The sequence below is a fragment of the Oncorhynchus mykiss genome, chromosome 18 (genome assembly GCF_013265735.2).
Source record: "Oncorhynchus mykiss isolate Arlee chromosome 18, USDA_OmykA_1.1, whole genome shotgun sequence".
Lineage (NCBI taxonomy): Eukaryota > Metazoa > Chordata > Actinopteri > Salmoniformes > Salmonidae > Oncorhynchus > Oncorhynchus mykiss.
Genome location: NC_048582.1, coordinates 25,204,290 through 25,221,847, shown reverse-complemented (window position 1 = coordinate 25,221,847; position 17,558 = coordinate 25,204,290). Strand labels below are relative to the sequence as shown.

Sequence of the window (17,558 nt, the reverse complement as noted above, 5' to 3'; positions counted from 1 at the left end):
CTCAATTGGACACCTGAGATCAATGTTGGACGCCCTGTACCAAATAATCTGGGTCTGTATTCATAAAGCGTCTCAGGGTAGGAGTGCTGATCTAAAATTATTCTGAGATGCTCTGTGAATACAGGCTCAGGTCCTGGTCCCCTACCTGCCCTGTAGGTCTTCCATATTGAGTCTTCCAACGTGGTGTGTGGCGGAGGACATGGTGACGACACGGGAGCAGGCGTCGTGTCTCCCAGACCTCTGCAGTTTGTCCAGGAGGAGGTTTGTCAACAGGAAGTGTCCCAGGTAGTTCAGACCAAAGTGCAGCTCGAAACCGTCCTCGGTCTTTCCCTCTGGAACCAGCATGATGCCGGCTATGAAGGACAAGCAATATGACATTTCAAACTAAGTGCTTTACAAATACCCAGCCTAAAAACCCCAAAGAGTGAGCAATGCAGAGGCAGAAGCAGAGTGGCTAGGATAAACTTCCTAGGAATGTTCAGTCAGTATGTCAATAAGATATAACAGCTGCCTATGCCGATATACAGTAACATACTTCTGTTGAGTGATTGTGAATGGATAAATTCATGGAATCGCTAAGGTTGTGGGTTCAATTCTCAATTCAAGTAAGACTTACAGTACAGTGAGTGCATACATTTTTAGTTTGTGTAGGCCTAAATTCCCTTATTACGTGATCATTAAAAACAGTCCCTCTATAGACGACTGACCTCTCGGTGTGCCGTAACACTTACAGACGATGGTCAACAAGACCTGTCTGCAGATCAGTCTATGGTCTCTCAAGCTTCCCCTAATGCAGATTGAAACAGCTCATTACTCAAACCTCAACACCATTGGCTACATGGTAATGGAGGTTACGACGATGTGTTTGTCAATAACACTATTGGACATGCCATTAGACGGCTAAAGTGAAAGAGAGACAAGGCGACATTAGGCCTTGCTTAGCTTACTAAAGCCTAGGGCATAGACAGAGAAAACTCACACCGTGATGAGGGGGGGGGGGGGGAATTCAGGGAAATCAGAATGCTATAGGGTCCTGCGTCCCAAATGGCACCGTATTCTGTATTTAGTACAGAACATTTGACCAGAGCCCTACGGTTCCCGGTCAAAAGTAGCACACTATATAGAGAATAGGGTGCCGTTTGGGACCCATCCTGGGTCTGTGTAGCGATGACCTTTCCCTATCATTACTCTCTCAATGGGACGACACTAACGTCTGCCCTATGTCCTACCTTCGGCATCTACTATCCATTATCTATCAGCCGGGTGTGATATGTGATGTTAGCTGCTGAGAGCATCTTGCAGACTGGTGAATTATTAATTCAGCCTGTTTGTGGGCAGAGAGCGGCTGACTGTTACCCCAAGCCAGTCAGTACCGGAGTCTCCAAAGACCTTCTCTCAATAAAAGCTATTTTGTTCAAGCAAACTGCCCTGGAGGACTACACAATAGGGCTTCGCCTGAAATGGCACCATATTCCTATAGCAGAGCACTACCTCATAGTGCTATGATCAAAAGCGGTGCGCCATAGGGAATAGGGTGCCATTTCGGAGGCCCCCTAGGACCATGAGACACTGTATTTTCAAGGGTTGACGACAACCAGTGTTTGCTTGATTTTTCAGATGAAATAATTATGCTACGATTCTCTTTAAAGGTGAATATTGTGGTGTATTGAATAAAGAGGTTGTTTGGTGTATAAGTACCATTGTTCACAAGGACGTGAAGTGGTAGAGCCCTGGCTTTAAACCTTTGGACAAACTGCCGTACCGACTTTAGGGAACACAGGTCCAGGATCAGAAATTCCACTGTGAACAGAACCCAAAAACACACAAACAACATTAACATTCTTCTATTCCTAAATATACCGGCATCTAACTTATAGCATCAACAAATCACAAACAAATATTACAATTTAACTATGCTAATAATGCTATGTCTGGTTAGCTACAGTAGTACTAACACAGGTCAGGACATCATCCTTTCATTTAGTTTTACATCAACCATTGACAGACAGTAAAGTGATCATACCAGTCCATAAACTGCAAGACAGATTATTGCAAAGACTTTCAATGAGTAGAAGTACATTTTAAAAAAGCAGCACAACATTGCTTAGAATCAAGGGCAATGGTGACATCATTGAGGACCTTTAAGGTTGCAGTGACACATCCATAACCTGAGCGGTAACCAGATTGCACACCAGAGAGAACACTATAGGCATCAAGAAAGCCAGTGAGTTGATTATTGATAAGTTTTTCCAACACTTTTGATAAACAGGGCAAAATAGAAATAGGCCTATAACAGTTGGTATCAGCTTGATCTCCCGTTTAAATAAAGGACGCACTGTGGCTGGCTTCCAAGCAATGGGAACCTCCTCAGAGAGGAGAGAGAGTGATTAAGAAGGTCAGAGACAGGCTTGGCGATAATAGGGGCAGCAACCTTAAAGAAGAAAGGGTCTAAACCATCTGACCCAGATGTTTTTCGGGGGTTAAGTTTAAGGAGCTCCTTTAGCACCTCGGACTCAGTGACCGTCTGCAGGGAAAAACTTTGCAGTGGGGAAAAAGAGTCCTCTCCTGGCTTTTAATATCTCAGGAATCCTAATTATGCAAATCCTAATCTTTTACTTCCTTTCCCCCTGAAGGATTAAGCAGCTGTATGATAAGCTATGGTCTCATTCAGTAGTACACTATAAACCGTGAGACAAAAACTAAAACACAAGGTAGATTACATTATGGCAATACACTCAGTAACCTGGCATGAATTAAACACGATCTCATCGGCAGTTGAATAAAAGAGCACAAAGCACGGGTAGATGTATATCTAATATTCCCTGGTATGGAAACTATAACCGCCAAAACGTTGTTACAAGAAAAGGTGGAGAGTTAATTGTGTATGCAGGAATCATTCTTATGGGCCAAATGATAGCGTGTTTATTTATCACCACAGGAAGTGACAGAGTGGACAGAGAGCTTGACTGAACTTTACTCATCTGCATAACAGTGCAAGGGAAATAAATACACTTCTTGACCACGGCTCCATCATAAAAAGGGCCACATTAAATCCTAATTACAGGAAGTCAAAGCATTTTAAAAGTCATCGCTATAATGAGACAGGAACAAGAATGTCATGACTGAAGCTAGCTCTACGGCTAGGAATCCAGAGTTTTACACAATAGTATTGAGTAATGACATTAGCGCCCCCCCCCCCACACACACACACACACACGAATCAGAATGTCATATCTCTGAACCACTTGGCACAGCTTGTGGCGTCCCCGAACTGAGTGCTCAAGCACATAATTAAACTAATTTTGTCCCATAATTAGGTATTGTCCCATAATTAGGTAAATTACTCTGCATTACACTAATCATGGGACTCTTCCCCACTGAGTGTAAAGAGTGAACAGTGTTTCAAGCATTGTTGAGCTGCCATATAAATGGCTCCAGAAAATAAGACTAGAGAAAGCTAGAGAAATCCGCTATAAATGTAGATGTTCTGTTGGGAAGGAGAACTACAGATGAAAAGATATTCAGCAACTCTTGGTAGGAAAATGGAAGTTTGCTTCAAAAATCAACCTTTTATTGTTAAAACCATTCTGAAAATAGCTTCATAAGGGTACTAGAAAAGACCCATAGGCGATGCGTGTGTGTGTGTATACTAACAACCCTTAACTGTAATGTACAAATATGTGTAAAGCGAGGGGTCAAAGAGGTCAATGGACAGAGAACATCTCTCTGTAATAATCAGTGTGTTGTGTGAGTCAACAAAGGCCTTGCTAGCTAACGATCTTGTATCTTAAGTGGGAGATAACAAAAACATGCCCCCGGCTAATGGCTTGTATAAGGTCATCCCAAGAGACCGTGATTTACTAAGAGTAGAAAGTGGAGAGAGGCTGTTCTTTGTCCCTTGTATGAGTAAGCTAACTATATGGTGGTTATAGGCTTCAATTAATCTAATACCGTACAAATATCCCAACAAATGCATATTTATTCCCTTTCTCCTCCGTCCTTTCTTCCTCTCAAACACTTCAACTCTCGAAAATATCAAGCTCTTAGGATTTTACGGTGAATTTATCCTCCGAAAATGAACATATCCATAAAAAATAAAATAACTTCACTGAGAATGTGTGAATCCCCAATAAGCGCTCTCTATTCTAATCACTGTTCAATATTGACCAATATTTGCATAGATTACAATAATTCATTGGAAAAAATAGCCATACTGTAGTAAATATTCTTCCAATCCATCTCTAGTGCCAGAGCTTTGTCACGGTGCCAGACCTGTCATGAAGGAAAGTAGGGTATCCTCTAGACTAGTCACAGTGCCAAAGAGCCAGCTGGAGGACACAGACTAGAAGGCGTCGTGCCATCTGGAATATCAACAAAGACGTCTCATCCAAAGACGTGTTGAAATACTGCCATCTTCCTGAATTACATTCTCTCCCTGACCAGTTCCAACTGCTGCTGTACATAAACAGGACAGAGGACTGGAAACAGGCTGGCTGCTAGTTTGACCGTCCGGCTGCAACTCTGATAAGAGATTGATCGTCCACAATTATTTATAGGAGCTTATAGGATAGATTGATGCTGCTCCGAAAGAGGAGGAGGAGAAGGCAGATTGGATGGTAAATCAGCAGGATGTCTATTGGCATGAGATTCGTCTCTCACTCTCCGTTGCAGAAAGGAGGTATGGAAGTCAGGAAGTTGTTAAAGGAGATGGATGCAGCCACTGGTGTCGCAAACTAAACCGCTGGGCTTTCTGACACTTTCAAAAAAAAAGTCACCAACTTTTATTGCTGTGACACGGCAATGATCATAAAACACCAGCAGATACAGCACGTTTCTAGATGACCGTAAACAACAGGTTGATTGTACAGTGGTTGTGGTCCAGCAGTATCACACCAAAATGTGTCATATGGACAAAGGCTCAGACACGGCGACGACAAACAGCTAAAAGCAGCGGTGGATGTCCTGTCTTTTGCCCACATCGCGGTGTGTTATCGCGCTCACCTGCTGGGTTCTCAACGAGCTATTTTTGACGTTTTGTAGAATCATCGGGAAATCGACTGCTGATATTCTGGTCAGAGGCACGCGGCCGTCCATAGTTCTGGGCCCGGCTTCCCAAAACCATTGAGGTTAAATTCATTGTTAGAACTTTGTCGGATCATCTTTAAATCTCGGGACTGTTTCACAAATCCATCGTCACTACACTTGCCATTGAAAATGCTTGTTATTTATTGGGAACAGACAACAGCACAAAGGGCAAGAAGGTAGAGACAACAATACATCACGCAAAGCAGCCCCAACTGTCAGTAAGTGTCCATGATCGAGTCTTTGAATGAAGAGATTGAGGTAAAACTATCCCGTTTGAGTGTTTGTTGCAGCTCGTTCCAGTCGCTAGCTGCAGCGAACTGAAAATACGAGCGGCCCAGGGATGTGTGCGCTTTGGGGATCCTTAACAGAATGTGACTTGCAGAATGGGTGTTGTATGTGGAGGATGAGGGCTGCAGTAGATATCTTAGACAGGGGGGAGTGGGGCCTAAGAGGGTTTTATAAATAAGCATCAACCGGTGGGTCTTGCGACGGGTACAGAGATAACCAGTTTACAGAGGAGTATAGAGTGCAGTGATGTGTCCTATAAGGAGCATTGGTGGTAAATCTAATAGCCGAATGGTAAAGAACCGCTCGGGAGCACCCTTACCTGCCGATCTATAAATTACATCTCCGTAATCTAGCATGTGTAGGTAGGTCATCTGAATCAGGGTTAGTTTGGCAGCTGGGGTGAAAGAGGAGCGAATTACAATGGAGAAAACCAAGTCTAGATTGAATCTTTGCCTGCAGCTGAGAGAAGGCCAGTGTACCATCTAGCCATACTCCCAAGTATTTGTATGGAGGTGACTACCTCAAGCTCTAAACCCTCAGTAATCACACCTGTGGGGAGAGTGGCATTCTTCTTACCAAACCACATTACCTTTGTTTTGGAGGTGTTCAGCACAAGGTTAAGGGAAGAGAAAGCTTGTTGAACACTAAGAAAGCTTTGTTGTAGAGCGTTTAACACAAAATCCAGGAGGGACCTGCTGAGTATAAGACTATCATCTGCATATAAATGGATGAGAGAGCTTCCTACTGCCTGAGCTACAGTGGGGCAAAAAAGTATTTAGTCAGCCACCAATTGTGCAAGTTCTCCCACTTAAAAAGATGAACGAGGCCTGTAATTTTCATCATATGTACACTTCAACTATGACAGACAAAATTAGAAAAAAAATCCAGAAAATCACATTGTAGGATTTTTAATTCATTTATTTGCAAATTATGGTGGAAAATAAGTATTTGGTCAATAACAAAAGTTTCTCAATACTTTGTTATATACCCTTTGTTGGCAATGACAGAGGTCAAACATTTTCTGTAAGTCTTCACAAGGTTTTCACACACTGTTGCTGGTATTTTGGCCCATTCCTCCATGCAGATCTCCTCTAGAGCAGTGATGTTTTGGGGCTGTTGCTGGGCAACACGGACTTTCAACTCCCTCCAAAGATTTTCTATGGGGTTGAGATCTGGAGACTGGCTAGGCCACTCCAGGACCTTGAAATGCTTCTTACAAAGCCACTCCTTCGTTGCCCGGGCGGTGTGTTTGGGATCATTGTCATGCTGAAAGACCCAGCCACGTTTCAATTTCAATGCCCTTGCTGATGGAAGGAGGTTATCACTCATAATCTCACGATACATGGCCCCATTCATTCTTTCCCTTACACGGATCAGTCGTCCTGGTCCCTTCGCAGAAAAACATCCCCAAAGCATGATGTTTCCACCCCCATGCTTCACAGTAGGTATGGTGTCCTTTGGATGCAACTCAGCATTCTTTGTCCTCCAAACTTGACGAGTTGAGTTTTTATCAAAAAGTTATATTTTGGTTTCATCTGACCATATAACATTCTCCCAATCTTCTTCTGGATCATCCAAATGCTCTCTAGCAAACTTCAGACTGGCCTGGACATGTACTGGCTTAAGCAGGGGGACACGTCTGGCACTGCAGGATTTGAGTCCCTGGCGGCGTAGTGTGTTACTGATGGTAGGCTTTGTTACTTTGGTCCCAGCTCTCTGCAGGTCATTCACTAGGTCCCCCCGTGTGGTTCTGGGATTTTTGCTCACCGTTCTTGTGATCATTTTGACCCCACTGGGTGAGATCTTGCGTGGATCCCCAGATCGAGGGAGATTATCAGTGGTCTTGTATGTCTTCCATTTCCTAATAATTGCCCCCACAGTTGATTTCTTCAAACCAAGCTGCTTACCTATTGCAGATTCAGTCTTCCCAGCCTGGTGCAGGTCTACAATTTTGTTTCTGGTGTCCTTTGACAGCTCTTTGGTCTTGGCCATAGTGGAGTTTGGAGTGTGACTGTTTGAGGTTGTGGACAGGTGTCTTTTATACCGATAACAAGTTCAAACAGGTGTCATTAATACAGGTAACGAGTGGAGGACAGACGAGCCTCTTAAAGAAGAAGTTACAGGTCTGTGAGAGCCAGAAAATCTTGCTTGTTTGTAGGTGACCAAATACTTATTTTCCACCATAATTTGCTAATAAATTCATTAAAAATCCTACAATGTGATTTTCTGGATTTTTTTTCTCATTTTGTCTGTCATAGTTGAAGTGTACCTATGATGGAAATTACAGGCCTCTCTCATCTTTTTAAGTGGGAGAACTTGCACAATTGGTGGCTGACTAAATACTTTTTTGCCCCACTGTATGTTGTTGATGTAAATTGAGAAGAGCGTGGGGCCTAGGATTGAGCCTTGGGGTACACCCTTGGTGACAGGCAGTGGCTGAGACAGCAGATGTTCTGACTTTATACACTGTACTCTTTGAGAAAGGTAGTTAGCAAACCATGCCAAAGACCCCTCAGAGACATCAATACTCCTTAGCTGTCCCATAAGAATGGAATGGTCTACCCTATCAAAAGCTTTGGCCAAGTCAATAAATATAGCAGCCCAACATTGCTTAGAATCAAGGGCAATGGTGACATCATTGAGGACCTTTAAGGTTGCAGTGACACATCCATATCCTGAGCGGAAACTTTGCATACCAGAGAGAATACTATAGACATCAAGAAAGCCAGTGAGTTGATTATTGACAAGTTTTTCCAACACGTTTGATAAACAGGGCAAAATAGAAATATGCCTATAACAGTTGGGATCAGCTTGATCTCCCCCTTTAACCTCTAGCGTCAAGCAAAGCCGTATCCGGGAGCGTAATCATAGCCTCAAGCTCATTACCATAACGCAATGTTAACTATTCATGAAAATCGCAAATGAAATGAAAGAAATATATTCACTCACAAGCTTAGCCTTTTGTTAACAACACTGTCATCTCAGATTTTCTAAATATGCTTTTCAACCATAGCTACACAAGCATTTGTGTAAGAGTATTGATAGCCTAGCATAGCATTAAGCCTAGCATTCAGCAGGCAACATTTTCACAAAAACAAGAAAAGCATTCAAATAAAATAATTTACCTTTGAAGAACTTCGGATGTTTTCAATGACGAGACTCTCAGTTAGATAGCAAATGTTCATTTTTTCCAAAAATATTATTTTTGTAGGAGAAATCGCTCCGTTTTGTTCATCACGTTTGGCTAAGAAAAAAATCTGAAAATGCAGTCTCTACCACGCCGAACTTTTACCAAATTAACTCCATAATATCGACAGAAACATGGCAAACGTTGTTTAGAATCAATCCTCAAGGTGTTTTTCACATATCCATTCGATGATAAATCATTGTGGCAGTTGGGTTTCTCCTCGGAAGCAAACGGAAAAATACACGCAGCTGGAGATTACGCAATAATTGCGACGGAGGACACCAAGCGAGCACCTGGTAGATGTAGTGTAAAATGGTCAATCTTCCAATGATATGCCTACAAATACGTCACACAATGCTGTCGACACTATGGGGAAACGACAGAAAGTCTAAGCTCATTCGTGGCCCATTCACAGCCATATAAGGAGTCATTGGAACACAGCGCCTTCAAAATCTGGGGCACTTCCTGTTTGAAATGTCATCTTGGTTTCACCTGTAGCATCAGTTCTGTGGCACTCACAGACAATATCTTTGCAGTTTTGGAAACGTCAGTGTTTTTTTTCCAAAGCTGTCAATTATCTGCATAGTCGAGCATCTTTTCGTGACAAAATATTGCGCTTAAAACGGGAACGTTTTTTATCCAATAATGAAATACCGCCCCCAGAGTTCCAAGAAGTTAAATAAAGGACAAACCGTGGCTGCCTTCCAAGCAATGGGAACCTCCCCAGAGAGGAGAGAGAGTGATTCAAAAGGTCAGACAGGCTTGGCGAGGATAGGGGCAGCAACCTTAAATAAGAAAGGGTCTAAACCATCTGACCCAGATGTTTTTTGGGGGTTAAGTTTAAGGAGCCCCTTTAGCACCTCGGACTCAGTGACCGTCTGCAGGGAAAAACTTTGTATCGGGGGAAAAAGAGGGTTGAGCATTGGGGCTAGTCGCATTAGAAGTAGTGGTAGATCAGGAAATGTTGGAAGGGCAAGGATGCATGGCTGAGTCAAATAGGAATCCTGACTTAATATATTGGTGATTAAAGAGCTCAGCCATGTGCTTCTTGTCAGTAACAACCACATCAACTTTAAAGGACACAGGCAGCTGTGAGGAGGAGGGTTTATTCTCCAGGTCTTTAACCGTCTTCCAGAACTTCTTGGGGTTAGACCCACAGAGAGAACTGCTCCTTAAAGTAACTAACTTTGGCCTTCTGGATAGCGTGAGTGCACTTATTTCTCATTTTCCTGAACGAGAGCCAGTCAGCCTGAGTATGTGTGTCGCCAAATGCAATTCTTGAGGTGGAGTATCTCTGCATAGATTACATAGGGTAAGCATTATAATAAGCCGGCTAAATATTTGTAGCTATAGGTCAGGGATCAAATAGATTTTTTCTTGAGTGGATGGTCGTAGGCCAGAACATAATTACAAATCATTTGAATGCTGCAAATTGACAAACATATATATTTGACTAAACATAATAATTTCAAACCTTGCTTACATCCCATGGCTCTGTATTATGTGTGGGAATACTTGGGAAAAGATTTTTAAAATTAAAATCACCTGGAGCTGATTTCCTGGTGGTTTTAGTCATTTATTTATTTGTTTGCTCACAAATGAAAGCACCCTCTGTGCGAATGCCAGTCGGGGAACCCTGCTATAGGTTGTATTTCATAGGCTGTGATCAACTGTCAGTATTGTGGAATAATTCTACAATTAAGGTAAGATTTGAAAGGGAGAAAACTGATCCGAGAGCAGCGCTGCCTTTCATTTGATCCTATCAGTAGACCGTTCTCTCTGCGTGGGGTTTTGGGAAACACATGTTACATCGAGTGGAGCAGCGGTTAAAGGCACTGCATCTCAGAGCTGGAGGCGCCCTGGTTCGAATCCAGGCTGTATCACAACCGGCCATGATTGGGAGTCCCATAGGGCGGCGCACAATTGGGCCAGCGTCGTCCGGGTTTGGCCGGGGGTAGGCCGTCATTGTAAATAAGAATTTGTTCTTAACTGACTCGCCTATCTAAATAAAGGTTAAATACGTTCCATCACTACGGGAAACCGGGCCCTGGTGCGTTTCCCCTCTTATGCAGAGACGTCTTTAAAGCAGACAGTCTTGAATAAGGAACAGGGTTAAACTGTTGAGGGGGCAGAATAAATTAGGCTTAATAGGACCTGAAGCTACTGTCTCTAAGCATTGTCTTGCCTGGTTGGCGATTTAGCAAACACATTCTGACAACACACAAATCTGTTCTACTGTCTCCGTATGCTGCTGATGAAGCAAGGTTAGACATTCTGGCCCTACAAAAGTCAGAGGAGAATTCCTGGTGACATGCCACACAAACATTTTCTCAACCATCCAATCTTAGACAGCAAACACAGTGATATGGATTGTATGTTGGGTGACGAGGACAAACTGACATATAGAGCTAATACCAAACGTGCTCAGATATGGAGAGGGCATGAAATACACATATACAAAAAAAATTAGCTCAGAAATGCATCTCTGTGGCAGACATTGTTATTGGCTCTCAGGCCTACCAGTACACACTATATAAGACAATCAGATATCCTGTTTATGTCGGAACTCTAACCATTTTGCCTCCCACACAACTTGTTAAGAGGCTTGCTAAACACCGCTTGCCTGACAGTGCATGCCAGGGCTGGGGCGGATTCAATGCACCAGGGCGACATTTCCTGTTCTTAATACAAACAGGCCCATTTCTCATTCCCACGTCTGTCATCATTACTCTGTGTAGCAGGGCGTACATAACAGTGATGTTACCCTGGCTGACTGGAGCTGTGCTATGATCAGTCATTTCAGCACCAGAGAGGAAGGGAAGAGAGAAGCTGCCTGCTTGGGATCAAAAGATGCTGCCTTCCCTTCTTTCCAAACAGCCTCTTTAAATCACATCTGCATGACAATGAAACTGAGACTGGTTGGCAGCAGTTTGCTTTCCTCCTCGTACTCATCAAACACAAGCACAGACAAACATCTCCCTCGCCTTTCCCCTGCTCCCACTCGAGACACGGCTTTGCTTTTATCAAAATAAATGTAAAAAGTACATTTAAGGGAAGGAGGGACGGGGGAATAAAAATGGGAATTGAAGAGAAAACCTGCTACCTTTAGATAATTGCTTTTGGAATGGACTCTGGCGTCCAAGCCGCCTCAGACAAGGTGCAGGTGAACAGACATCCTCCCTCTGTTACAAAGCAGGAGAAGTGGTTTACTCTTACCAGCACGAACCCAATTTTTTTACCCCGGAAAACACAGTTAAAAGTCAGGGCACTCATGTACATTGGCCTATGTCTGAATAGCTTACTCCCTGTGTATATACGAGCAGACCTATTTGAGAGGTAGCCTATTTATTCTGCAATGGCTGTGTGGAAACGATAGAGAGACAGAGGGAGAGAGATAGAGCGGGAGAGAGAGGCTATAAGGGAAACAGTCATGAGAAAATTACCTTTCCCCTCGCTGCCCTCTTCGTGGATCTTCTTCACAGCTTGCAGGCCTTCCTCTTCAGAGTTCCCAGCTGGAGGAGAGGGGAATGATTAGGGGAAAAAAATAGGATGGATGGAGGGATGAATGAATGGGGTACTCTGGAGCAGCAAGTATCCTTCCCTCATCATAGAGACCAGGGAGAGCAGAGTGAAAGACTAAACCTATACTACTGATTTGGGTTTCATTGAAGCAGTGCCACTATTATGTCAATAATGATTTCTTTGCAAAACCCTATTAAATTTGATTGAGGAGTCAAATTTGATTAGGTTAGGAAATAACTGCCTTAGGCAGGAATGTGTTCACAACGTATCAAAGATTCCCTATGTACTGTAGTGAAAATCAGTGCAACTATACTTAGGCTACAATTCAACAAAACATTAACCTAAGGATGTTAGCACACAGGCTTCAACTATGTTGGATTGAGCAATTTAGAATGATTTGGGAGATTACGGAGTCATGACCAAAGGGTGTGTGTACAATACCTATAACCACATGCATGCCAAGGCTTGCCAGGTGTCTTGCAGTCTCATAACCCATTCCTCGGGCACCCCCCGTCACTATGGCAACCCTTCCATTTTGTTTGGGCAAAACTGTGTGAGGAAGAGAAAGAAAACTAAGGTCCATATGTTGCCATCGCCTTGCAACACAATGGAACATCTATGGGATGATACAAACAGGCGTATTTATTCCATCCAGTCCAACATATCACTGAGAACAACACAATTACGGGCAATCAAAACATAATTCTGCTGACTCCATTTTGTTTTGCCCATTATAAAAAAACACACAGTACTTCCATTTCGGGGCAATTTGTGTTGGGTCAGAGATTACATTGGGCTATAATCTGCAGTTATCAAAGTGTACGGTGTGGAGTCGGACTGAAGTTGAGTGAGTCACTGGTAAATAAGTCCGTAACGACCTCTAGTCCTGAAACATGAAGGGAGAAGGAAGAGCTCTTCATTATCGATGACACATAGATCCATTTTGCTTGACAACAACAGTTCCTGCCCCTGAAGATAAAATGACTTTGTGCAACAAGCACACAAAGCACAGCTTGCACGCGGCCAGACAGCTTAGCATTACTAAAATTAGAGCCACAGTGCTTATCTATGCACCGAGGGTAAACAGGACGGTTGAGATTTCAACTCTATTACATTTCTGCCAATCAGATTTGTATCACATTTGCTGTGGCGGCTGGTGAGTGGTTAAATGAGCAGTTCGTTGCTCATTTAGTTTCCAAAAAACTGTAACACTGAGGAGAAGCCTATAAATGCAAGTTGATACCTTCGTAGTACCATCAGGACTCATCTGAGGAAGTTGTATTGGACACATTGAACACAAAATGAACACGAGCAAGCAGAGATTCAAGTTATATAGGATATACTTTATGTTCTTCTGAGAGTTCAGTACAGATAACAAAGCTTGGCACATCAAAGCTAATCTCAAACGTACTGTAAAGACATCTAAAACAGTCCAAGGACTTCAAAGAGCAAAGCAAACAATGACTCAGAAATTACTTGAACATTGGGACAAAAAAAAGCCATTTAGCCCTACATCAAATAGTTAATTAAATAAAATTGCAGCATGATCAGAAATAGAAAATTGACCAGATGTTACACTCACATAAATCCTTTTTTACTAGTAAACAACTAAATGCCCTCAGTATATATTATTTTGATAAGTATTTCCTTTAGGATTAGGGTATTGTAACTGTTTGGTAGTGGGCAGTGGCCTGCCCAGTTATTCCATGGTCTGACCCAGAGTCCTGCTCCAGTCCCAAGCCCCATTCCCCTGAGTCATCCTCAATAGGTTCAGCCTCATTGCAGCGCCGTGAGTTTTCATAGAGAAACACCTGTTGGTCTACATGTGCCGGGGTGAGGCGGTTCCTCTTCCCACAGAAGAAAGTCCCTGAGGAACTGAACAGTCTGTGGGAGGGGACACTAGTGGCGGGGACACACCAGTACTTCTGGAGCACCTTGGGGAGAGTAGGGAATAAGCCCATACGGTCCGACCACCAATGGAGAGGGTCTTCGTTGAGACCCAGGATCTTCTGGGATTTGAAGTTGCTCAGCTCTTCCACGACCTGAGCGTGTAGCTCTTCTTGGTTCTCGTCATTGCCTGACTGGCAAAATATCACAGCCAAAGGGTTGCCTGCATTGCTACATGAAGGAGAGTGTTTGTCAAGAGTCTGTTTTTTGTTGGGTGGCTCATCAGAAAGAGGAGCCAATTCATCTGTGACCACATTCTCATTCCTCTGTTTCTCAAGAATGGCTTTGGCCTCCTCAATGACTTTACTCTCCACTTGGGAGCGGTCGTGGGGGGACAGGAAAGGAAGCCTCTTGTAACGGGGATCCAGGAAAGTGGCAACGTTGAGAAACATTGCAATCTCAGACGTCTGCGGGTAGGTGCTGGACAACACCTTGGAGATTACCTCTTTGGCCATGCCAACCTCTTTTGCGTCCCCTTCTTTGGCCTTGAGGGTTGTGTTCAGCAGCATGTGAAGGACAGGCCTCACCATACTAATGGTCGGATACCTACAGTCTGTTATCATGTCAGCTACCAGTTTGAAAGGTTGCAGAACTCCAATCAAGCCCTCAACCATGTTCCATTCACTGTCCTTGAAACTCAGCTGATGGTTGTCACTGTCCTCCATGAGTACCACACTGATAATGGCCTGCTGCTCTTTCAGGCGCTGGAGCATAGTCAGTGTGGTCACCCAGGATCGGACCCTGTCTCTGATGAGGACACACTGGGCTAAGCCTTGCTGCCTCTGCTTCTCTCGCAGCAAATACATAGCCATCACGGACTGTTGGAAATAATCAACAAGTTTGCGGCAACGTCCCAAAAAGCAGTCAATTCTGGGCAGCTGAAAGGCCTCATCCATCCCTCGATTTATAGTGTGGCCAAGGCAAGGCATCTGCACGGATAGATCCAGAAGAGAGCAAGCTTTCACAATGTCCAATGACCCGTTAGTGGTGGCACCGTTGACTTTGTGAGTTATCCCCCATTCGACAAATGCTTCGTACAATGCTCTGGTAATATTCTCAGCGGTATTGTCCTCTGGAACTTCAAAAGTTTTCAGGCATTTGGTACTCATGGAGAAACCAGAACCTAGTCCGTTTTGGTTCAGAGAGTGCATGGACAGGGAGATGTAGGTCCTGTTCTGGGTTTGGCTTTGCCAAAGGTCAGTTGAGACACCACAGTTCACCACCCCTGCCACCTCACCCAGCACTGCATCTCGGATCTGATTGTACCTCTGTGGTAGGGCCTTCATTGCTACGTCGATTCTGCTAGGGGGCAAGTATCTTGGATCTGCAGTCCTTAAGAGGGCCTGAAAGGTGGGTTCTTCCACCACAGACACAGGGTACATCCCTTCACAGACAAAGCTGATGATCGCAGACGTCAGATCATTATGCCGTCGGTTGATATTTTCAAACGCTGGGCTCTGCTTCAGGATGGCTTCCTGACATTGCTGCTGCATAGGTTCAGTCTTTATCTTGGAGTAGGCCGTTGCGACCGCCTCACGCATCTGCTCCGTGTTGCTCTTCACAAACTCACAGAACTCAACTGGGTGGTTCTTCTCCAGGTGGTACGAGAGATTGGAGGTGTTCCCGGAATATGCTATCTGAGTCATACATATGCGACAGTAGATCCTCCTCCAGTGTAGTATACACCCGTCTGCATCGGTGTCAAAGCCAAAATACCTCCATACTTTACTTTTTGCCCTTGGATGTGCAACAAGGTGGAGATTAGATGAGGAAGCACCTTTGGCCTCCATTTTGTTCCTTTGACAATGATCCTTTTAGGTGCCTTCACTCATTACTGAGTACCTAACAAAGGCAGTGAGATAAAGGTAGCATGAGATAACAAAAGGTCAACAACAGGAAAAGAAAATGTCAGATAGTGGCTTTTACCTCAGTAATTAATAGGCTATAACTACGTTTTTTCTTATTTGTAATTCAACCTATTCTCTAAATAAAATATTCTAAGAGCCAGTACAGAATGAGCTTGCCTCTCCACTGCTGTGGAGAACATTGCGTCACCTTAAACATAAATCTAGGGGACACAATGCAATCTGCTTTGAGTATTGACAATTTTGTTGATCCAATCATCTCTCTAATTACTAGCCGGTCTTATCTTGATTGGGATACTGAAAATTGCCTGACCCAGTCTCTCACCATAAAGCCTAGGGTCCAATTACACAAGCATCTTTTGCCAAGGCTAAAACTAACTTCAGTACAGCTTAGGACCTAAATGAGGCAACTGGATTCTTTGCATGCTTAGGTATGTTTGAGAGGTTTAGGCTAATTGGTCTTTTCTATAACAAGACATAATACAACACTGCTATTGTGTCAGTACAGGCTAAGCTACAAGTTCACATGAGAGGATTGCGACATTCTGATGTGATGTGAATAAGGGGGAATCTGGGCTAAAGGTCATTGATTACCCCTATCCTTCCAAAAGCACTATAGTTCACACAAGGCAATGAAGACATGTAGTGAGATTATCATGACGTGTGATTCACTTTACAAGGCATGGTATTATGGCACACTATGAATTTTGAAAATGTGCATAGGAAAATATCAAAAACCCATTCCCATTACAGACATAGGCTACTATTGTGGGAGAATCCGTGAGCATGCAAACACTATACTCAAATGTATGATTAAAGTAGCCTAGGTCTGGGGTTGTGTGCATTTGTGAAATGGAATGCTGATATATAATTAATATTTTGTGCTGGAAAATACTGGTTATGGAAAGCAGATCATATATCCTAACAACATAAAGGCTATAGGTAAATTACAGTAGCAGTCAACTATCGCATAACACTTACAGCTTAATTTTATGACAGTTATTTCAATTCCTTAACAATTTGTTAAACAGTGGTTGCATTTTGATATTAATTCGTTTGCTAGTCAATTCTCAGTCAAATTGGCTATTGTTGTTGAAAGCCTTCACTAGCTAGCTAAGTAGCTAACGTTAACAGGCAGCGCTAGCCAGCAGCTAACGTTATAGGCTAGGAGAAGTGATAATCACAGCTGCATTCAATATCTGTAATGAATACGGGGATGAACAGAAAAGTCTAACCTGGTAACGTAAATGACTTGTTGAACAGTTGATACAGAAGAACTTTAACTCCCACTAAATACAGCCTCAAAATTGGTAAAATGAAAGACAGTAGCCACATATCTGTGCCAGGTCTCTTCGTGTGTTTCAGTCCTTGGATTCCGTGCTACTCTGCACACTTGTGCTTCGCTTAAGTTCCTCCTGCTCTGTGAGTGCGCCGAAGCGCGCTCCGACCCTTGACATTAGTTCTGCCCCCTCAAATCTGTATCACGAGTAGGGCACGCAACTGGCGGAGAGAGAAAAAAAAGGCCTACCCTTATTAATCTCATCTCACGGTCTGTACAGTGCATCAAATATAACATCGTCAGTATTGATTTTTTTTAGACTTCTTACTTCACAAATCCAGTTATACAATATTAGCCCGATACATTTTTATAAATCATTTTTAAA

At 43.3% G+C, this 17,558-nt stretch overlaps 2 protein-coding genes across 3 annotated transcripts in view; both read right to left on the bottom strand.

Annotated features, from left to right (window-relative positions):
* dhrsx (dehydrogenase/reductase (SDR family) X-linked) overlaps positions 1–17,558 on the bottom strand; it is a 32,578-nt gene that overhangs the window by 7,974 nt on the left and 7,046 nt on the right. Inside the window, exons 1-5 of one of the 2 annotated variants that reach the window (XM_036952407.1) lie at positions 17,130–17,302; positions 12,524–12,631; positions 12,004–12,072; positions 1,699–1,800; positions 146–353 (exon numbers count right to left, since the gene is read on the bottom strand). In XM_036952407.1, the coding sequence (XP_036808302.1) occupies positions 146–353; positions 1,699–1,800; positions 12,004–12,072; positions 12,524–12,631; positions 17,130–17,229 (587 nt within the window). In that variant the 5' untranslated portion in view covers positions 17,230–17,302. Of the gene's footprint in view, positions 1–145; positions 354–1,698; positions 1,801–12,003; positions 12,073–12,523; positions 12,632–17,129; positions 17,303–17,558 lie in introns of those variants that run through there. The other variant, XM_036952408.1, reaches the window with a different exon arrangement.
* LOC110495899 (zinc finger BED domain-containing protein 1) lies at positions 13,405–17,265 on the bottom strand. The gene is made up of 2 exons (XM_021571416.2): positions 17,130–17,265; positions 13,405–15,871 (listed from the first exon to the last, which is right to left on the bottom strand). Exon 2 carries the CDS (start codon positions 15,817–15,819, stop codon positions 13,738–13,740), a length of 2,082 nt encoding a protein of 693 aa, XP_021427091.1. The 5' UTR covers positions 15,820–15,871; positions 17,130–17,265; the 3' UTR covers positions 13,405–13,737.